The following is a 22836-nucleotide window of genomic DNA, read 5'->3' on the forward strand; positions in this document are numbered from 1 at the left end:
CTTTGATTTTAGATATAAAAGATAAATTATCTCTTGATTTTTTAAATTAGACATATATATTCGGACAACTATTATTAAATGGAAAAAGTATTATTATTTAATTTTCAATTTTAAAAATAAAATTGACAATGTAATTTTATTGTCTAATCTCTTCAAGAATTTACGTGTCCTACGCAGAAATGGGGGGGCTTGAGATTTTGGGAGCAAGTGATGGTTGGAAAAGACACATCAAAGAGGAGTCCACCTGAATGATACTCATGCAAGTCTCGTTCCTCATAATTAATGAGTTATTGTTAGAAACTTGGTCCAATCAGCGTGCATTTCACGTGATCTATGACCCACTCCACCCCTTAATCTTAGGGCACCTCACATCTTCCACCACTTTTGCACATTATCTCTAATTCATGAATCCATCAAATATTACGTCGAAATGACACTACCATAAACAAACAAAATTATAAATCGAATGTTAATATTATCGCATCTTTGAATTTTCAGGTTATTTAAATCATATTCCTACTTTCATTATGCTACCATGAACTTTTATAACTCGTCAAGTCTCTCGGGCACCGCCATTCACTCTGCCAATAAGTTTTTACAATTATTAAAATTCAAACTAGATTAATATTATTAATATTTCAAATATTTTTTAATATATTAATATGAGAAGAATTGTAATTTATAATACTTATTACTTTGTAATTTTTGAATATTTTAATTTTAATTTGAAACTATTAAATTAATCTAATTTAATTTAATTTCAAAAATTACTTAAATTGATATTTGAAAAGCAAAAAAACCACATAAATTGAGATAAAAAAAAGTTATTGATGATTTTATTTACTTCCTCCCTCTCAAATTTTCTGTCATGATTCTCTTTTATATGTTTCTTCATAAATATTAATTAAAAGGAGGATTTACCAATTTTATTATTCATTGATATTTGAATATTCATAACATTATCTCATAATTGAGGCATTTATAATTTTCAAGAGCAGTAACTACTCTTTCCGTTTTGAAATAATTGGTGTTTTTGTCTTAGACACAACCCTTAAGAAAACTACTTAATCACTTCAGGAAAATAAGAAATGTTATATTCCCTCTGTTCATCTTTACTCGTTCACTATACTAAAAATAGTTGTCCAATAATACTTATCCAAATTAAAAAATTAAGAGATAATTTATCTTTTTCTATTTGTTTTACTTTGCTATTAAATACTATTCAACATCTAATTATTCATAATTTTGTGAATGTTATTTTTTAAAAAATATTATTTATTTTGAAATGAAGATAATATTTATAAGGATAGAATGAAAAAAGAAGAAGAGAAGCTTTACACATTTAAAATAATAAGTATTTTAAGGTAACAAACGAATTGAAATGAATAAAGTGAATGATTAATTATTTGGGCATTCCTTTCTTTATGTACACGCCTCTTGCAAGCAGGCAGTGCCCCTCCTCTCCTTTATTCATGTATACACTTTCTCTATCAATTAACTAACAAAACTAGAGACAAATACACGTGACCTCACCCCCACCTACATACCAACCTTTTTTATTTATTTCTCTTTCCCTATATTACACATCATCTCATCATCATTAAACACCTCCAACTGAATTATCATTATCTTTCTCTTTTTGTTTGCTAAAAGATCTACTTCTTCCAATTTGTTAATCCTACTTTAATTAAATATAAAATTTAAAAATTATAAAAAAAATACTTTTAAAATGAACTAAAAAAAAAATTAGATTAATAAATTGAAACGAAAAAGTACTATATATACTTTTAACTATTCTTTCCTCTAATTTTTTTTCAACTCTATTCATGATGGATAATGCTTCAAGCATGCACCTGTCTAATCATTTATTATAACCAAGTGGCGCAAAACAATAATATTCATTTACTCACTTTTTAATTTTTTTAAAAATACATTATCATCTTCATCTTCTCTTATCCAGAATTTTTCGGTCCGTCCAGATTTAATTCCTTTATGATAATTGTATACGAATCAATATAATTCACAAAAATCGTTTGGCGATAAAAATACCCGAATCATCTTCTTACACTTTTTTTTTTCCATTTTTTTTGGGGGGCCTTTTTGCCTTTTGGGACCTCTCCTTTGCTCAAATCATGAGAGTCCAATAATTGAGAAGATTACGGAGACACAATACTCCCTCCGTCTCATCTTTTTATTTTACACTTGTATTAAGAAATTGTGTAACTTTATCCTTCTACCCTTATTTAATTTTTTTGAAACTCAAATTTTCAATCAATGAATATGAATTAATTTAACCACTGAACATGAATCATTCACTTTAACTTATCTATCTATGTTGGTTAATTGTATGTTTTCAATGCTAATAACTCACAAGGGTAAAAAAAAGAACAATATGTTAATTTATGCATTGATTTTATGTAATAACAAGTATTATGGATCAACTATTTATAGAAAGGGATACAGGGAGTGAGTAAAAAGGGAAAAAAATGTAGATGACGAATTAAATAGGAAACGACGAAAGTAAACGAAGATCAATAGATTGTACTATATATAAATAATAATAATAATTCATCCATATGTATATATTTGCTTAATGATTTACAGACTTATAATATGGACCATAAGAAAGAAAACAAATTAAAAATATTGATTAGTGACCTTAATTCTAATTACTCTACAAATACAACTGCACTAGTCATACAAGCCCTAACCAAAAAAAGTGGCGGCTTTCCGAGATTTTTTCTAAACAAGATTTATATTACTAATATATATGGCCTTTAATTAACAAGCTGCCGACGGATTGTTGAATGGACTGTAGAAGTGAGGTTTTTGAGCAATGGTAAAAGCATTTTTCGACGGATTTTCTCCGACACCGCCGCCGATCCTTTCGCATGAAGGACACATGGTTAAGGTTGCCGCCGGCAACTGCATGTACAAAGGTTGTGCTATTTTTAGAGCCTTTAGTTCGTGCAATTCCTTGTGAAGTCTCCTGTTTTCTTCTGTCAGTGTCTCGCAGCATTTTTTCAGGAATTCACAGTCTACCTCTGTTTGCTTCAGTTTTGTTCTGTAACCACACGATCCCATCAATTTTATGTTCACAAAATTGCAAAAAAACAATAGTGAAGATTATCATTAGTGATTAGTTCTACCTGGCTCTTCTGTTCTGGAACCAAACTTCAACTTGACGAGGCCTTAAATTGAGTTCTCTGGCTAAATCCTGTTTTTGTTTCTGCATAATTAGAAAATTAATTACGAGTAAAAACATGTTACATATACGACTATAGCGATCGATCAAAAAATACGAACTTACAGGATTGAGAGTGCTGTGTATCTTGAAGCTTTCTTCCAAAAGTGCGGATTGTGCTTTAGTGAGCCTAAGTTTCTTCCTAGCGTTAGAGCCATCATCATCTTCATCACTAATAACTCTGGAGGAAACTCTTTCTACTTCTGTGGTTGTCTCTTCACTACCAACATCTCTCTCCCTTTTGACACTAGCATTTGAGTAGGAAGAGGCAGCACTATCTTGTCTGTACAAATCAGCAGATTGATGATCTTTGCTAATTTTAATCGGCTGTTGTTCGTACGTACGATCACCGGAAATCAGGCTTAAAGTTAGTGAAGGTTCAAGGCCAAGAGACGGACCTTTGCCTACTAGTGGTGTTGTTATTTTCTTTGATTTGTAATCGGCTGTTGAGGAAAAGCCTAATCCTAAAACTAGGCCAGTGTTGCAAATATCATCAAAACCCATCTATGTGTTAGAATAAAAGAAAACGAAAAAAAGGAAGCAAGTGTGTGTGTGAACTTTTGTTGTTGTGAGGAAGAATGGTGGAAAAGAGAAAAGGGATGGTGGGATATATATGAAGAGAGAGTTGGGGACTTTAGCTAATTAGGCGTAGCTTTGGGAGAGTCTTTCAAGGGAAACTCAGGAATAAGACTTTTGTGTCTTAAGGTGAGGTGTTGTGGGGTGTGGTGAGTGGGTGGGTGGGTTGGTTGGTTGGGTGACTATATATCTATCTATGATTAATAATCAAAGGATTGAATGAGTAGTGTGGAGGAATTATTAAAAGTCTATTTCTTTCCCTTCATAGGTTGACCATTCGAACCCCACTACTCTTATCTCTCCATTATATGTAATGACCAACAAACTAGGAAACTAACCACTTCGGACCGTGAAAAAATTGCTTAACTCTTAATTAAAAGTCTTGATTGAGGTCATGTATATAGAGAAAGTCCTATTAGAAGCATCACCCCCAAATAAGTCATACATGACCTATGTCAAAAACCAGTTGAGTTTTACTCTTCAGTAAGAATGATAAAACATTTCGCAAGCTTGAATCCCTATAAAAAGTCCGTCCCAACTGCACTGCATTTATATTTAATCGGAGTTTTAATACGTATTCCAAACATTTAGAGCGAAACAAAAAAACCACCCGGGGTGCTCTTACCCTTTTCTTTTTAGGGTAATGAAAACTTAAAAAATCACTTATTTTAAAATAGAAAAAATAACATATAATACCTGCTTTAAGGAGTGATTAATTGATATTTACATCGAGAAGTTTCAAATTAAAATAATAAATTTTATGATTATATATTTAAATTTTGAATTAAGAATAAAAAAATACTAGTAATTATCAAGCTCTTTAACCAAGCAAAGATACGCTCTCTCATAAGTTTGAACTTTTGGAATATCAAAAGAATAAATGCATATAATGAGTACGTGGATTCACATGGAAATGGAGAATCATTCGTCTGCCCTTTCGCCACCCATCACCATACCGAAATTTCTCTCTTCTTTAATTACCACAAGCATTTTATTTCTTTTTTCTCTTTCGTACTATTCTTCTCTTATTAATTAAATATTTTTTCTAACTTTATCCACTCTTTACTTCTATCATCGTATATATTTCTGATAAATAATACATGGATCATTCGTTTACCAACTTGTGTGACAGCAGCCATGATACACCCATCACTAATGTTTGTTAGGTATAGCCCCATAATCATCTAATAATTCACCTACGAACTATTATTTCTCGGAAAATTTCCAACATGTACCTCATATATAAAGCGGAACATATAAATACATAATATAAAGTACAGTTCTTCAAGATATTTAATTTCCTTCGATGAATTTTTATTATTTCCAACAAAATAACATAAAAGATTTTCGTACTTAGGTCCAATAATCAAATCAAGTGTAGAACGATAGATAAGCAGGGTTTAATTAATCAACTAAAAATTTCTTAATTAGTTATTGAATTAATATAATTACTTGGTACATAATGAATATTGTGCGTGGATTTTGCAGGTGGGTATAGTAAGGTTGGTTTGAAGATGAGATAGAGATGTGCACTATGTGAAGTGTAGAGCATGATGTCTTCATTGTTTGGTGTGTAATGAAAGAGGCAACTCAAAGAGGAAGAAAAGTAGGTACAAGACACTATAAGGGAGTTTCATAAGTGTAATAATGCTGCCAGAATATGATTCATCGACAAGAATCCGGATATTTGCTTAACTATAAAGTTTATGTACCCCTGTTGCTTTCGCGAAAAAAAATTAAAATCTATCATATTCTATGTTTACATCAAATTAATAAAAAAAAAATTGTTACGTATTCATATTTAATTAAATGGTTGATCTGTTAAGGTTTATAATTTCATTAAATATTGGTTGCAAAGAAATATTTTTGAAGTTTCTATGTATGTAAATTGGGACCCCCATGCTAATTGAGCTGTATGGTTATAAACAGATAGTATAATAATGCATTGTCGGCTGAGGTGATGAGAAGTTAGGTCACCCATTAAACATGATTTGATCTAACTTTTATTATATTTCTTCTATTCTTGGTTCTGTTTAGATTATTCATTTAACAAGCTTTACTTTGGAATTATACCCTAATAAGGCATATATGGTCCCGCCTAACTAGTCATCACTCACCAACATGCTGTGGTGCATCCAGTTTTTTTCCACAAATCTACAAGATCTTGAGTTTTTCTATTTCAACTTTTTAGCACTTCATTATTTATTCTTTTCAATTTTTGACAAATTAATACAAAAGAAAATAATTAATATGTGTTCGAGTTCTTTCCGCCATCTCTTTTGATGTCCTAATTTATACAACTAGTCAATTTTTTATGTCATCTTTGCATTTTACATGCAGCAGCCCAGCAGATAGGCATGCCATATTTTAAAACAAACCAATTAAATCAAAATTAATATATAATCAATCAAATGTCTATTTTCTATATGAATTGATGGAGCTTCTTGATTAAGTAAAATCATAAAAGTCAAGGAAAGACATCTGAAACTGGTCCTTATTGGGGAAATAACTAATGTGTTTAATTACTCAGAATAATACAACTCGTTTTGTTTTATAACCAACTATTTATCCTTATGTTATAACAATTGGGTAATTACTTTCTGTGTATTATTTTATGAACATTTAATTAACTCGGTACGAAGCTCAAACATGTTAATTTGACCTGTCCCTTATATCATATTATTATCATTATATATATCGTTGAAGATAATAATAATAATAATAATAATAATAATAATAATAATAATAATAATAATAATAATAATAATAATAATAATAATAATAATAATAATAATAATAATAATAATAATAATAATAATAATAATAATAATAATAATAATAATAATAATAATAATAATAATAATAATAATAATAATAATAATAATAATAATAATAATAATAATAATAATAATAATAATAATAATAATAATAATAATAATAATAATAATAATAATAATAATAATAATAATAATAATAATAATAATAATAATAATAATAATAATAATAATAATAATAATAATAATAATAATAATAATAATAATAATAATAATAATAATAATAATAATAATAATAATAATAATAATAATAATAATAATAATAATAATAATAATAATAATAATAATAATAATAATAATAATAATAATAATAATAATAATAATAATAATAATAATAATAATAATAATAATAATAATAATAATAATAATAATAATAATAATAATAATAATAATAATAATAATAATAATAATAATAATAATAATAATAATAATAATAATAATAATAATAATAATAATAATAATAATCATAATAATAATAAAAGGTATTTGTTGTAGAATTTTACCATGGTGAGTGGATTTAGACTTGTTGAATGTTGTGTGGAATAAAATCAATAATAGTACTATGTTTTCGGTTGACGCCAACTAACAAGATAATTAATCATTATATTTAATTAATTGGAAGATGCAAAGCATTTTATCAAGGCATATATTTCAAATCATATTCTAAGACAATGTCAACTTACCATTAACGTTGGAAAGGCTTTCTGTTTTGAGTTTTGAGTTTTGACTTGTGCTAGTACAATCATGAATGAACCACTTTGAACAAGAATACTAATCTTGTGCTTAATGGGTTTAGCATCGATCATATAATATGACTAATTTAATGAATGAAATTAAGGTATAAACAAAAGACACTTGATTAAAATGATTGTCATCCAAACCTTTTTGTCTCTAGTGGACGAATACCAAAAGCAGCTTGCTAAGCATTTGACTTTGATATGGTTGGAGTATTTCTAATATTTCTTTAATACATACTTTATGTGGTGCACTGAATGTTTTTTTTTTAATTAGAGGTTTTGATTTTGAGTCACTGATATAAATAAATTCCTTAATAGAGATTAACTTTTACTCTAAGGAATCGTTTGGTAGAGTGTATTAGCAAAAATAATGTATGCATTAATTATATGTATTAGTAATCTCTTGTTTGGTGCATTTTTTCATGCTATGTATAACTAATGCTTGCACTATACATTCTATTGTGTATTGATGAGTGTATTACTAATACAGTGGATTTCTAGGTATTAGCAATGCAAATGATTTAATACATGCATTAATATGATTAAAGACCCAATTACCCTTCAAAAGTACTTTTACATCTTTTCCACCATAATTGTGAAGGATACTTTTTGTAAATAAATATTTTTATACAATGCACACTATTTTTAATACACCAAACCAAACAATGCATAACAAATAATTTATGCATAACTAATACAAGTATAACTAATACATGCATTACTAATACACTTTATTGGATATAATTTTTATACACTCTATCAAACGACCTCTAAATGGGCTATATATCGTGTGAATTCAAATTAGTTGACTTTTAATACATATATCAAATACCAATTATAAAGAAAAGTATTTCTTGATATGTATATGTGCTCTCCGTCCTAACTTGAACCTTATCGAAGATGATTGGGAATAATTGAGAACCCACCGAAACAATCAACTAGTGGATGGAAAATTTATAAATAAAAAGAAATAAAGAAGTTTCTATGAAGCTTGTAAAAGTATAGTACGTGTTGAACTATATTTTTTCTTTTTTGGTGAAAGGTGAGTTATTACAAAATTTTAGGCTAGAACGAACGATAAATAAAATTATGCAGGGAAATGATCTAGACTTAGATAATTAATACAACCCGTAATAAATTTTAGAAAACTAATTTCTAATTTGTTTTCCATGAAATCAACTCTTAATATATTTTCAATTACCTAATTTCTTTTACTTTAAAAAGAATAAAAATTCAATCATATATTTTTTATTTCTAATCAAAAGGAGCACGTACGGGTATCTTAATTTTAATACATTATTTCCATAGTTATTGTATCTTATTGACTTGAGAGAATAATGCATTCATTAAAAAGAGGATAAGAAACAAAAAATCAAATGTGATAATCCTTGAATAGTTAATCACGTGAACACCAACTTGTACATAATCTCAAAATCAGTATGAAAAGGAATACGTTACTTGTGCCTAAATCCATTGCATATTGAGGATGTTCATGTACACATATAGTTGAAAAAGAAGTTGGAATCTATTGTAAATAGTAAATATATAAAAATTGGTCCCCTAAGAGAAAAAGAGAAAGAAATGATCACGTGCGAAGGAGGTGGGTAGAGACTAGAGACGATATAGGGACCCGCCAATGATTTGGTATTATGGGTATTCGATTCCGTGGGGGATTGAGGAGTTTTGAGCGTAGAACTTGCCAATCATGCTACCCTCAATTTTTGGGACCTCGATAACGTTTATTTTCAACGTTCAATTTTACTCGTTTAGTATTTGAAATTTTAAGTTTTTATTTTCTAAATCATTTTTCATTCAATACTATACATTAATTAATATGATAAAATATGTAAACAATCAAAATTTAAATTAAGCAACAGAAAAAGTAGTAAAATTTAATAAATAGCTTATTTGGTCAGACTTTTAAAATTAAAAAAATATATATTAATATTTTCAGCATCTTACAAATAACTTTTGTTACTTTTTGAAAACAGACCTTTTTTTTTCTGAAAAAGTTAGGCAAAATACTCAATTTTATTAAATAAGAAGAATTTTAATTTTAAAAAATTAAATATTAAGTATCAAACAATAATTACTCATAACAACTTTTATATCTTCATTTATTTAATAAATAATATAAATACCTTATCATAATCTGTTAAATATATTTATGATATAAAAGTTATTTACTTTTTTTTTTCAAGAAATGAAAGTAGTTTTGCTTATGTTAAAGTTCGTAAAGTATATCAAGATTTTATTTTATTTTGGGGTAGTGGAGGTGAATTTTGAAATAAACACTTTTAATTTCTTTCTTCGAAAAAACTTGATCAAACGGACTATCATTAGCATATATGATTTATTTGTCATGATTCACTCGTTGTTGCTGCATTTATAGCCAGCCAATGGATGTTGGTTACAGTAGTTAAGGTTCATATAATTTTGTAGTGTTGAATGCACTGTGCTCCGTTGAGTTCTGAAGAACCTATCCTTTTTTTGTGCCGTACCTTCCTAAAATTCTTGTAATCAATTTGGAATATTTATTTGTGTGAAATAATAATGCATCTTAGTGTACATGAAAATATCATATCCATAAAAGGCAGAATATCTTTTCTACTTTATATAATAAAGTTTTCGTCTCTGCTATAATCATAAAGGAAAAGAAAAATACTCTTCTATTGTTCATGATAAAAAGTGATACGTTTTGAGATAACGTGAAATGATAGAAGATTAGAATCTAATTGTACTAATATGACAAACAAATGGAGCTCACAAATTTATTCTTCTTCTTCTTCATTATTATTTTTTTCTTCAAAAAGAATGGTCTAAAAAAGAGTTGTATAATGTAAAAGTTGTAAAAGGTATTTCAAGTATATATATGTCGATCAATAAATTCTTATGTATTTATAATTACATTACTCTAGATATTAAACACTTTAACGTTCAATCAGTTGAGAGGACAAACGATATTAGTTAATTTAAATATTTTAAAGTGTATTACATATTCATTGTAAAAAAAAAAACACGAAGAGATATAGTGCAAAGACAATCAGAAAAAAGTTGAATATCAATCTGAACAACAAAAATTTGATGTTAATTTCAATAAAGGAAGTGTTATAAGTAGACATAATTTTTTTTTGGTTAAGATAGTATTGGTATGAGCCGATCACACAGTGAGGCAAATATAGTCTATTTAGAGGGTAGGGAAGTTATCACTCCTTATCAAGAAAAACTACTAGAAATTAAGAAAGTAGCGACAAATAATATTTCGTAGCTAAATAATTAAAATTTTATTTAGTTATGAATTATAAAATAAACTCAATTAGTTAAGAACTTTTTAACGACGAAATAATTATAAATTACTGATAAATACCGTAACTGATTTCATGTTTTCCATAGTGAAAGAACAAAAGGAAAAAGATATAGTTGAGATTCTCTAAATTTCCTATATGGTAACTATTGTTGATTCCTTTATAGACTATTATTGATTCCTTTATAGACTAAAAAGATTTGATTTATTGGAAGGGAATATTGCTATGTGTGCTGATGTTGGAAGTGAGGATATATATGCAAATATTAAACAGAGGTTATTTAGAGGTAGTGTTCCAACTCGAACTAGAGATTTCTGGTTAAAGATGGATCAATCTTACTTAATGACGATCCACCATGTTGGTTTGAAGTGTACTTTTATACTTACACTATAATGGAGCTTGAAAAGCTATGACTACAGGAGCAAAATTAATAATTTATGTGCATTAAGTGTCTGATACTTTGTCTGTGTAAAAGTACAATATATAATGTGGTCAAAGAGTTGAATAGAATGAGAGATAATCATCTAATGAAGTGATTAATTACAAACATTTTCTTTTTATACAAAATAGAAGTTGCAATTTATTTTTCACCGATTCTGTGTGTTTTAAATCTCAGCAAATATATTACTATACTGTTGTATTGTTCTTAAATCCTGTCGGAAAAAATAAAATTAAACAACAGAAAGTACAGTAAGGCGGATCTAATAAATATTTGCAGGTTTGACGTATATTTGTAATAATAAATTAATACATAGTCTAGAATACATACATGATAGATTTAAATAAGTAGAAAATATTAAATTTCATAGGGTGTGGATGGCAAAATGGGAAGTATAAAAAAGGATGATGTGGTCTAACGTGAGGACAAGAGTCCAAGTAAGAAAGTAGAATTTAGTGACTTGTCGGGGTTTCATCTTTTTCAACAAAAGGGCAAAAGATAAAAGAAAATGAACATGATCAATTTTCCACCGACTTTCACAAAAGCAAGGGACGACCTTCCTTATCTTTACCCTACTTTATTATATAATATATAATAAAATAATATCTGATTTTTATATTAGAGTTTGATGAGATCTGAAATATCTATTTTCGAAAATAACACTTTTAAAATGATTTTCTTTTTTATTGCAAGGACTTGAATACTATAAGACTTTTAATTATGTCTTTTTTAGTAGTAGTATTTGTTTTCTAACAAAAGACTTGTTTGATGGATTAGGATTTCAGTTGGGAAAAGGTAAAAGTAAAACCTGTTTCTTGTTTTCATTTTCCAATAAGGGTTCTTCGCCATGTCATAACCCCACTTACCTGACTAACTTTCTCGTCATCCATCATACTCTAACAAAGTGGGCCTCAATTTAATTATTAGGATCCCTTTGCAATAATCATAATACCTATAAAACAATAAATGAAAATTACTCTAGTTGAGCTATTGTTTTCAATATAAGCAATTCTGAAGTTGGTTACACAATTATTTGTAGTAACAATTTTTTAACAAACCAAACGCAACCCCTAGGACCAAACGAAGTGGTTGTTAGTGCGAAAAAAAAACACAATTGAGGGTTTGCCGGCTCCAATTGTGGCACAAAGTTAGTTATGACAACTTGTCTCCTATTGTGTTCTCCACGTGTGTCCATGTCATTTGAAGATGGAATATTTTGGGGGGCTTTACTTAATGGATTCTTTATTTAATTACACTCCAGTAAATATTTAATTTAGTTGTTCAACTGCTCTTTGCATTAACCTCTATTAGATTAGGTAATTGCCACTACTTACATTGGAGATATTAACCCAAACAATTGTAGTTTCGTGGAGGAAACAAAGGACAGAAGATGTTATAGGTGATCAAACTTCAATAATAATATTTTGAGAGAAAAGATAATACATCCCCTTTTCAAGAATAGTCATCTCAAATCATTTGTAATAATATTAGAAGTTCAAGACATCATTTTTTCCTCATTCTACCCTTGTAATTGTTCAAAGACTACAAACACCTCAATAAGATGATACAGTAAGTATTCAATGAACAGAGATTATATCGTAAGACACAAATAGTTAAAAGTCTCTATATTTTCTTGAAGGGGAGTATAAAAAGAGAAACAGGACAAATTATTTAAGATGAAAAGAAAGGAAATAAGTTATATCTAGAATACTTTACAGTGTTCCTCCTGTGGGGGATTCTGTTCTGTTTGTTTGTTCTCTTCTTTCTTTTTGGATATGATGCTGGGGCTTGTGAAGTCCATAACCATGGAATAAATCGCTTTTCATTGATAATTATTGACGGTCTGGCACTCGAATATTGTTGTAGAAAAAAAGGATTTCAATTACTCATTCATTTCTCTAAAGATGAATTCGTGCTCATAACAATCATTGTAACAGGTGTAATTTTGCGATGGACATTGGATTTTTATTTTATTGCACTGAAGTCCTTGTAAGATGTAACCGAAAACTTTCAACATTTTTTTCTATTAGTACTATTGTTTTGTAAACAGATTGACCAACAACCGTTGTTGCGGACATAGTGTGTTTCGTTACGTTGGGACCAAATCAAACGTGATTTTAGGCCCAGAACTCCCTCATATTTGCTGGACAAGGAGTTCATTTACAGGAAGCCCAGCAACCTTTTGGGAATGGAACAGAGACTAATGTCCACCAACTTTAGCGTGACCCAATTCAATGGCCAATTTCTCTTCAACCACACCTTCCAATTATTCAATTATTACTTTAATCTCTGAAACAATACAATATCAAATGAATATTCAAAGACATAACGGTTGGGTTTCAAGTACATCGGAAGCCTGTTATGCCAAAACATATAACATCATCACCGTAGAAGAATGATCAAAGCAAACCAACATGTGTTAGTGCAAAAAAGAACTCAAGATGGTTTTGGAGTTTACAGTATCCGATCCCTTATCAATAGTATATTTTTCAGTAAAGATAGGCAGTACGTTTGATGTGGCAATTCAAGTAGGCATTTATACAGAGCATTGGTTCTAATACTACTTGATTAGGTTACTCTTTAAAGGTCTATTTATTTTTCATGTCACTTCCTGCTTACCGCCCCTTTGGATGGATGACTCACATAGCTAATCTTTGCAAATGACAAATACATTCTTTTTGAACTATAAAATCCAAAGATTCATTTTCTACAACTTCAACCAAATAATGTCTAGGCATGTAGGAAAATAATGGGTTTTACCAACAACTTGAGAGTTCTTTATAGATTTTCAATGAATAAAATAGCTTGGACCTCAATGTGTATATGTTTCTTTGTATGGTTGGACAATAATTTCTAGAACAAGAGGCAGTCTTAGGAGTTGATAGATGTGAATATTAAGTACCGGGAGGACCTAATTACTGACAAGGACACTATCTGCGAAGGAGACGAGGAAAATGAAAGAAACCTCCAAGCTGCTGAAAAGGTGTTAGAGATTTGAGAGTTGCAGAGAACAGTTGTGCGGCAAGGAAGGGGGACAGAAACAACAAAATGAGAAATGATCTTGAAAATGCTGGATGAAAAAAAAATAAAAAATGCGTCAACCATGAGGAAGAAAAAGTGGAGGCTTTGATAAATGAAACTCAAAAGTTATTGATTCTGGTTGAAAGCTGAGAAAGCTAAATTTGAGACTGACTGAATGGGAGGTAATCAATGAGAAAAGAGAAGAGTTGCAGAAGGAAGCTGGAACGTGTGGTTGAAGAGAAATTGGCCATTTCTAAGCTCTTAAGGATAGTTGTGACAACCCTGAAAGCAGAGAAAAATGCAATGCAACAAGGATATAAGCAAAATCCAGAATCACTTCCCTGTGATCGTGAAACCTTCATGTATGAGATTGAGAGTAAACGGGCTGGTCTATTTAGCGAAATTCAGAAACAACGCGATAACTTTTAGCTGGATGTTGAGATGCAAAAAGGCGCTAGAGAAACGCATTGAAAAAAAGACATGAAGTAGAAATTAGCCTAAAGGAGAAAAGTGAAAGCCATATGATGAACATAAGAAAAGAGCTTCGGGATATTGCACCTCTCAGGGAGACTTACGGAAAAGGAATTGGAGCATGTTGGCTTAGTGTTGAAGAAACTAGATGCTCAGACAAAAGAGATCAATTTGTATCGAGAGAGAAGAGATAAAGAGTGCACAGAGCTAAATAATATTGTACTATTGAAGAACTTAAGGTGGAAAGGCTGAAATTAGAGAAAGAATGGAAACTACTTGACACTGAGAGGGGGGTGATTCTTGCTCAAATTGATCCATTTAAGACATTAGAGGATGTCAAGATTATACCAGTTTGTATTGTCATACGCAATAAGTTACATTCTGGTCTACAATCCAATGAACATAAACCTTCTGCCAAAAGATTTCGAATAAGTGACAGAATTCGACATAAAAAAATCAGAGGGGGAAGTTAGGCAAGCTTAATTCTCTTTAAAGTTGCGTGCTCAAGCAATGCAAGTTCATGATGATTTGAGATCAAACATTGTATGAGAAGACTGTTTCAAAAAGAAAAGAAGACAGAGCACAAGAAAACTATTTTCAAAAGGAATCACACAAACACTTCAGTCATCAGTATCCATCATAGTGGCCCTAGTTCTATAACGTTTGCCAGGCTTATGCAAACTTCCAGGTCTAGCTCTATCGGCTGCAATAGACGATTCATCTTCTTCCATGGCAGCATTATCGGATTCCATGGTAACAATACTAAGGGGAACTGTTTTTTTCACTTGCATTTGCTCTGCCTTAACGCCCTGTTTGTTGAAGGTAACAACAGGCTGTTTCATTCTCAGGTTAAATGTGGGCGATTTTTCAAAATTAGTGGAGCTATCATTATACAGGTGCGATCCCTTCTTCATGAGACTGAGAAAGTCCATGTAAGCGTTTCTATTGGATTCTTCATCCATATCATCCGAGACATCAAGTGTATAGCAAGTATACTTGGATGGATTCCTTACATAATCTGGAATGGATGAAATAGGGACCAAGTTATAATCTTCCTTGAACTTGAGTTTTTTAGGAGAATGTGCATCATTCTGACCTTGAGTCTTGTACACAGTAGGTGGCTTGGAACCTAAATGACCTTCTCTCAGGGCAGCCTCCGCATCTTCCTTGAGTCTGAGCTTGGCGGCCTCGTGATTAGCACGAGGATCTCTCGTAATGTCATGGAGAGTAAGAGGAAGCTCATGGTCTGTGTCTGCAGAAATTCCGTAGTCAGAGACCTCCCGCGTGTACAAGCGGTCACTAGGCTGCTGCTTCTCCTTTTCCGTATCGACGGCCACTTTGTCAAACTCGTCTTCTTCCTCCTGATATGTAAATTACAAAAAATTCAAAAATGAAAAGTCGTAAGACTACACAAAATGCACAATTTCTCATAGAGGAAACGGATAAAAGAGGGAAACCAAATAATTACCTCATAGTCAAGGGTGCAATCTAAACCAATGCGGGCGCGGATATCCGATTCATTATCATCATCTGGTTCTTGGCCGTCGCTGAGCTGTTCCAGATCGGAGTGGAGCTGTTTGGGAAAATCTAGGGTTTGGGGGGACTTGGAGAAGAAGCCGTCAATATGGGGAGGGCAGGGTTTGGAATCAAAGTCGAGTAGGTCGCGGGATGGGGTATCCCTATTCCATTCCCTTTTCTCAATTTCATCGTCGGTTAAACACCAGAGAGAGCTCAAATTGGAGGTCTCCGTCAGAGACCCGAACACTTTGTCCACCCGTACTCTGAAGCTCTCATCCATTGTAAACAGGGAACTTTGACAATCGCTCTCCCTTTGTAAGCGTATGGGCTCTATAGCAGGTAAATCGTGCCGTTGGTTGTCCTTTGTCTAGAAAGAGTAGGAAGTTTCTTGAATTTTATGATTTTAAGATAAGTGCAATATATTAAAGTATTATTTTTTAAATTATGTTATAGGTAAGTTAAAATTAAATAGAGTAGTTATTTAAAAAATCTTTTTAAAACGATAAAGAACATCTTAGCCCTAAATCCTAATGCCATGGGCCTATAACATCATCACGTAAAAATGATCAAAGCAGAACCAACAAGTGTTATTAGTGGAATATAAAGTTAAAGTTAGTGCGACAAATAACTCAAGATGGTTTTGGAGTTTGCAGTATCTCCGAAAACAAAACCTCCGGCAAAAATGTCAACTCCTTCGCCATTTCTGTACTCTATTCTTATACTGATTGTCTCATTTTTATGTCAAGCATCGGCTATTCAACTGAATGGTGCTCGCTATCTCGGCAATTTCTGGAGTTTAAGCACAACACTTTCACTTCGAGCCCCAAAATACCAGTATGAGACCAAATATTTCCAGCAGAAGCTCGATCACTTCAGCTTCGCTGATCTACCTTCGTTTTCACAGCGTTACCTAATCAATACCCAACACTGGGAGGGTCCCTCTCACTCGGCCCCTATTTTCCTCTACTGTGGAAATGAAGGTGATATAGAATGGTTTGCTGCCAATACAGGTTTCGTCTGGGAAATTGCCCCTCGTTTCGGCGCCATGGTCATATTCCCCGAGGTGAAATACTTTTCATTCGTCTTATTTTTCCTCATAAAGTTTCCATCTTTGTTGTTTGCAATTAAAGTTTCTTGAATAGCTCAGAACAAGCCTCATAATGATAAATTTCTCTGAACATTAGCCTAGGGATAACTTATGTTGAGTGTGGAAAAAAATGTCATACATCAGAAATTGATAAGAAATAGAAGCCACACATGCTGTTAAATGGCAAGATTTTTGGGAAAAAGTTCAGGCTTTGTAGTTAAGACTTCACAAAAGGAGATGTAATTAAATGAATCAGAAAGCCAATAAGATCATTAGACGCTTAATGGAGAAAATATAGTACATTTCTCCTCAACATTGTAGACTAGTTGTTATTCGAGAATTTACTTACATTGTTATTTCATTGAAAATTATTACAATTTGATTTTTGCAGCATCGATACTATGGGGAGTCAATGCCGTATGGAAGTAAGGAAGAAGCATATAAGAATGCTACTACTTTGTCGTATCTAACAGCTGAACAAGCACTGGCTGATTATGCTGTGTTAATCACTGAGATTAAAAGAAATTTATCTGCACAGGCATGCCCTGTTGTGTTATTTGGTGGATCATATGGTGGAAGTAAGTAATGTAGCATTCAGTAGTTTAGTACATCAGTAATTTTAACTCTGCTAGTAGGTGTTCTGGGTACTTGTTTTTAATCAATATTATGAGTTGTGCTTCACTCAGAGGTTCTCTATTTTATTGTGTTTGAAACAGTGCTTGCAGCATGGATGAGGCTCAAATATCCCCATATTTCCATTGGTGCACTTGCTTCTTCTGCGCCAGTTCTTCAGTTTGAAGATCTTGTGCCACCTGAAACCTTTTATAGCATTGTATCCGATGGTTTTAGGGTCTGTAAGACTGAGTTTCTATCTTTATTGACATTTTAATTAACTAGTGGCTGTTTGGGAAATTTTCAGAGTAGGATCAGATTTTTAAATTTTTTTTGGGGGGGTTGGGGGAGATGGGAATCTTGATAGGTTTGGTCTACTTCATTTCTTTGATTTGAATTTGTTGAAGTGAAGTCACTTATTTGGCGTCCATTTATAGAGTGGTAGAGTGATCTTGTTGTGCGTCAAAAATTGGAGGGCAGGCACAACTCTTATTAGTTCTCTGGACAACTTTTGTGCAATTGAAGAGTATTATGCCATCAAATCATATATGCCTAAAATTTGGAGATAAGTAGGACTTAAATTGATCCTAGTTAGAAAAGTTTACCTATAATTCAGATTTAGAGCACATTAACCTATGTAGATGTTTAATGTATAAAACTATAGTATGCATTGTAATTCATAAACTATAAAATAGATTTACAAATCACTGCAAAGTGTTACACCATCCACTTCATGACTAATACTTAATTCACATAAATATCAATCCCAAACCCCATAAATTGAATCTTGTATGGACTTGGCCGAAAATCCAATCACATTTGACTGACTGGATCCAGATTTTTGCCTTCCCAAATTAGGACAGGGATCCTTCACTAATCTCATTCTTGTAATTCCATTCCTAAAGCTCTAGTTTAGCATTTATGACATCCTTGCTGTATCACCTTCTGCAGCGCGAGAGTATGAGTTGCTTTAACACTATCAAAGAGTCTTGGGATGTGATTAACAAGGTGGGACAGATAAATGGTGGACTTGCACAACTTACAAAGACGTTCCACATTTGTAGGTAAGATGCCTATGACACCACCATTTGCTGTCTTGTTAGCTAACAGTGTCATTGACCTATGGAATTTTAAGTTTCATGTTGAGGTAATTTGATCCGACGTTGTGAGTGGCAGGGAACTGGAGAGTGTTGAAAGCTTGTCTAACTGGTTAGAATCTGCCTATAGTTACTTGGCAATGGTCAACTACCCCTATTCTACTGACTTCTTGATGCCTTTACCTGGAAGCCCCATAAAAGAGGTTAGCATACCTGTATTTTCAAGATTACAATAAATCATGCAGAAGCCGTCTTTATGAGGAAAAGCATTTAGGTCTCAATTGATACTATATAGCAGATAACAGATGTCTTTTCCCTGCATGGTGATCAACAAGTAGTCAATTGTGTAGAGCAATTTCTTTCCTGTGAATAATATCCTTCCAACCCCTTTGCTTTCAGGTATGTAGGAAGATTGATAGTTTGCCTGATGGTGCTAGTGTGTTGCAGCGTATATTTGAAGGAATTAGTATCTATTATAATTACACCGGTAAAGTTGACTGTTTCGATCTGAACGATGATCCTCATGGTATGAGTGGTTGGGATTGGCAGGTATGGTGAGGATAATATACACGCTCTTGCTTAAGTTGCTCATAATTTGAGTTCCTAAGTCATAAAAGGATGTGCTCCTATTGAAATTCCTCCCGACTTGGTTGCTTATATCTTTCATACTATGTCTGCAGGCATGCACTGAGATGATTATGCCTATGGCAAGTAACAGGACAACTAGTATGTTTCCAGAGTTCTATTATGATCCAAAGTCGAATGAAGAGCAGTGCTTGAAAGATTTTCATGTCAAACCCAGGCCGACATGGATAACAACTGAATTTGGTGGACATGTATGACAATGTGCAAAACTTTGTCAATGCTATGTATATCCCTTACGAGTTCCATGGAAATTATATAACCCTTGTGTAGAGTTAAAAATAAGATTAAAATGGTTCGTTTAGGTTTATATTACCCAGTGTATAATAAATTTGCTTGTTTGGAGGATGCATAGAATATGGATCTCAATGGTATTTCCAGTGGTTGGACGTTATCCAGGATCTAGAGTGTAGTAATGTTCTAAATTGCTTTGTTTCTTGATTTTTATTTTCTTTCAGCTCCCTGTTTGAGTTATTTGCTCTTTCTTTCTTGTGCTGAAGGCATTTAAGAGTGCGCTAAAAGCTTTTGGGAGCAACATCATATTCTCAAATGGCCTGTTAGATCCCTGGAGTGGTGGCAGGTATTCTTTTCTCTTTAGTTTCTTATGTAGACTATGGAACTGAATCTAAAAGTTCTTAACTAAAATTATATGTCAAAACATTTTTGCAGTGTTCTTGAGGATGTGTCGGAAACTATAGTTGCGCTAACAACTAAGAAAGGTTATTCTTAACTGCTCTGTATAAAATTCCTCATTATCATCACTCTTGGATATAAGTAACAGTGAACCATCTGTCATCTTTTCTCTTAAACAAATCCCCATTTTTACTGGATATGCTGCTGTTGTTGTTTCTGTCTGCTGAGTTGATGTGTCAAATGTCTGTGACCTTATCGGCTCATCCTCTTCGTTATTCAAACAATCGTGATCGACGTCAATTATAACCATCTCTCCCTTTCTTCTTTTGGTTTAATTTATTAGTAATTCCTTATAATGCCCAGGCTGGGGTAAGCACATCACTACCATCTTAAGCGCCACAGCCAACATGTTTTTCAATAAAAATGACAATCATTTGGAACACTTGCTTTCTCCTTTTAATGGTTTCTTCTATTCTATAATTGGATTACAACGTTGTTATGGCGTCCTGCTTTCCTCTTTTCGCCTTTATAGCTAGTGAGCAGCAGCCATTAGGCTCTCAGGTCTTTTTATTGAAATTCAACTTGAAGAAGTTGCACATTCAGCTACTAATACTCTATTAACTTCTCCATAACACAACAACAACATACCCAGTGTAATACTAATCCCACAAGTGGGGTCTGGGGAGGGTGGTGTGTATGCAGCCTTACCTTACCTTGTGAAGGTAGAGGAGTTGTTTCTGATAGATCCTCGGCTCAAGTAAAGCATAATAAAATCACGTATGGAAAGGAAAGTAAAATAATGCAGAAGGGAATAACAACACCACATAATACTATTAACTTCTCCGCTAGTACATATTACATTACCGTGGGAACACATAATCTCAACTATTTATGTGATGAAAGTTTTGACAATGTGAGTGCAGGTTTATTAAAGTTTATGTGAGCACGTAACAAAAGGCCCTATAGTATGCTCTCCAACTTCTGGAGGAAATTATATCTGTCATTTGTGTTTCTACTCTCTGTTATACCTTATATTTGTTTACTCTGAAAGTTCATGGACTTAAGATGATATCACAGAAAACATTTGCTAGTTGATGAGCCATTGACTGAACATAAGATCAAGGTCAATTTTCTGATAAAAAAAAATCATAATCAACTTTCTGTCCCTCTTAGTCTGTTTTCTGGTGTACACTGATGTTTGAGCCTGTAACCATGTCGTATACAGGGTCTTGGTCTAATACTTGATTAGGCTACCTTTTAGAGTCTATTGATTTTTCAGGTCATATCACTGCTTATTTGATACTGCTTCCTGCTTAACGCCTCTTAGGATGGAGTATAGACATAGCTACTCTTGCAAATGATGAAATATTATTTGCACAGATGAAGTTTTGTTTTGTAGCTTCGTCACTTAAACTTTAAATAGATTGGTTTGAGGAGCATTTCAAGTGAAATAATGGATTTAGCTCACAAAACTTCGGAAAAAAAATTCAAATAAAATTCATGTCCAAACACAAATACTTTTTCAACTTCAAGTCCAAATACTCATTTTCTTCGACTTAAACCAAATAATGTCTAAATTGGCTAGGATGTAAAGAAACGGGTTTTACAAACAAACCTTGAGAGTAGGATGCATTTCATTTTTCTTTATAGATGTTCAATGGATAATGGCTTCGACACCAGTGTATAAGTTTCTATGCATGGTTGGGAAATGTCTGAAAACCACAGCATGAGCAGTACACTTCCCTAATACTTGTACAACTCTTTAATTTTTTTGGTTATGTTTTAGGTGCCCATCACTTAGATCTGCGTGCTGCAACTGCTGAAGATCCTGATTGGCTTCTGGATCAAAGATCAAGTGAGATTAAACTGATCAGAGGCTGGTTGGATGAACACTATGATAAAAAGAAAGCAATTTCAGCGTATAGATAATGTTTTTTGAGGAAACTGCCGAATTAACTTGCCCTTCCTAACATATAGTTCTACAAATGCTTTGTTGTTTTTGTCATTGTACATATTGCATTTAACTTTTATGGGGTAATTCACCAGTTGCAGTGCACATATGGAACTGTAATGACATGATCACTTGTGGTATTTCTTGTACTCAACTATATAAGTTACAGACGAAACATTTTCTTCCTACTTTTCTAGCACCAATTACATCTGCAAGAAAAGTGTGTAGGAATTTGAAGACCGACTCTGTCTAGCACCATTTCCTTTTATGTATTTACTGACGGAAGAAGTACTGAGTAGTGAGTAGTTCATTAATCAAAACCAACTACTCCTTAGTAAAAGTTGTTTTCAGTGTCATTTGTTAGTCTAATGAAACTATTTAGCTCCCGTAAAGCAGCAATGCTAATTAATTAATGTCTTTCAATTAAACTTTCTGGATCAATTTTTTTGCAAGAAGCACATGTTTGGCAGCAAATCATGCATGTTATTGTATTCAATGCATTAATATAAATAGTTGTCCACTATTGATTTGACACAAAGATTAAGGAACAATTAATGAAGTCATTGGTTTTATAAATTGGACAAGTATTATTGGACATCACAAAATAGTATAATGCCTCCGTCCACAATTGTTTGGCAGGTATACTAAAAATAGATGTCCAAGATTAAT

General features: G+C 32.1%; 3 protein-coding genes across 4 annotated transcripts; 1 reads left to right on the top strand and 2 right to left on the bottom strand.

Moving 5' to 3' along the window:
* Nucleotides 1-2542: 2542 nt before the first annotated feature.
* Nucleotides 2543-3920, bottom strand: LOC102581277 (homeobox-leucine zipper protein HAT22-like). The gene is made up of 3 exons (XM_006363727.2): nucleotides 3311-3920; nucleotides 3150-3229; nucleotides 2543-3064 (listed from the first exon to the last, which is right to left on the bottom strand). Exons 1-3 carry the CDS (start codon nucleotides 3746-3748, stop codon nucleotides 2782-2784), a joined length of 801 nt encoding a protein of 266 aa, XP_006363789.1. The 5' UTR covers nucleotides 3749-3920; the 3' UTR covers nucleotides 2543-2781.
* Nucleotides 3921-15096: 11176 nt separating this feature from the next.
* Nucleotides 15097-16536, bottom strand: LOC102581607 (uncharacterized). 2 transcript variants are annotated; one of them, XM_006363729.2, is made up of 3 exons: nucleotides 16096-16535; nucleotides 15724-15988; nucleotides 15097-15645 (listed from the first exon to the last, which is right to left on the bottom strand). In XM_006363729.2, exons 1-3 carry the CDS (start codon nucleotides 16423-16425, stop codon nucleotides 15248-15250), a joined length of 993 nt encoding a protein of 330 aa, XP_006363791.1. In that variant the 5' UTR covers nucleotides 16426-16535; the 3' UTR covers nucleotides 15097-15247. The 2 variants fall into 2 exon arrangements, with proteins under 2 accessions (XP_006363791.1, XP_006363790.1); XM_006363728.2 differs by having other exon boundaries at nucleotides 15097-15988; nucleotides 16096-16536.
* Nucleotides 16537-16684: 148 nt separating this feature from the next.
* LOC102582166 (lysosomal Pro-X carboxypeptidase-like) lies at nucleotides 16685-22355 on the top strand. Its single transcript, XM_006363730.2, has 10 exons — nucleotides 16685-17208; nucleotides 17624-17810; nucleotides 17949-18082; nucleotides 18796-18908; nucleotides 19021-19144; nucleotides 19341-19490; nucleotides 19622-19777; nucleotides 20084-20163; nucleotides 20253-20302; nucleotides 22003-22355. The coding sequence occupies exons 1-10, from the start codon at nucleotides 16780-16782 to the stop codon at nucleotides 22143-22145; spliced, it is 1566 nt and encodes a 521-aa protein (XP_006363792.1). The 5' UTR covers nucleotides 16685-16779; the 3' UTR covers nucleotides 22146-22355.
* Nucleotides 22356-22836: the final 481 nt, after the last annotated feature.

The sequence above is a fragment of the Solanum tuberosum genome, unplaced genomic scaffold, assembly GCF_000226075.1.
Source record: "Solanum tuberosum cultivar DM 1-3 516 R44 unplaced genomic scaffold, SolTub_3.0 scf00441, whole genome shotgun sequence".
NCBI classification, from domain to species: domain Eukaryota; kingdom Viridiplantae; phylum Streptophyta; class Magnoliopsida; order Solanales; family Solanaceae; genus Solanum; species Solanum tuberosum.

Coding starts and splice junctions, on each gene's coding strand:
- LOC102582166 (XM_006363730.2), top strand. CDS start 16,780: ATGGTTTTGGAGTTTGCAGTATCTCCGAAAACAAAACCTCCGGCAAAA. Junction 19,145..19,340: donor CTGGAAGCCCCATAAAAGAG/GTTAGCATACCT, acceptor CTTTGCTTTCAG/GTATGTAGGAAGATTGATAG. Junction 19,778..20,083: donor CAACTGAATTTGGTGGACAT/GTATGACAATGT, acceptor CTTGTGCTGAAG/GCATTTAAGAGTGCGCTAAA.
- LOC102581277 (XM_006363727.2), bottom strand. CDS start 3,748: ATGGGTTTTGATGATATTTGCAACACTGGCCTAGTTTTAGGATTAGGC. Junction 3,230..3,310: donor TACACAGCACTCTCAATCCT/GTAAGTTCGTAT, acceptor CTAATTATGCAG/AAACAAAAACAGGATTTAGC. Junction 3,065..3,149: donor TTCCAGAACAGAAGAGCCAG/GTAGAACTAATC, acceptor GTGTGGTTACAG/AACAAAACTGAAGCAAACAG.
- LOC102581607 (XM_006363728.2), bottom strand. CDS start 16,425: ATGGATGAGAGCTTCAGAGTACGGGTGGACAAAGTGTTCGGGTCTCTG. Junction 15,989..16,095: donor ATTGCACCCTTGACTATGAG/GTAATTATTTGG, acceptor TTTACATATCAG/GAGGAAGAAGACGAGTTTGA.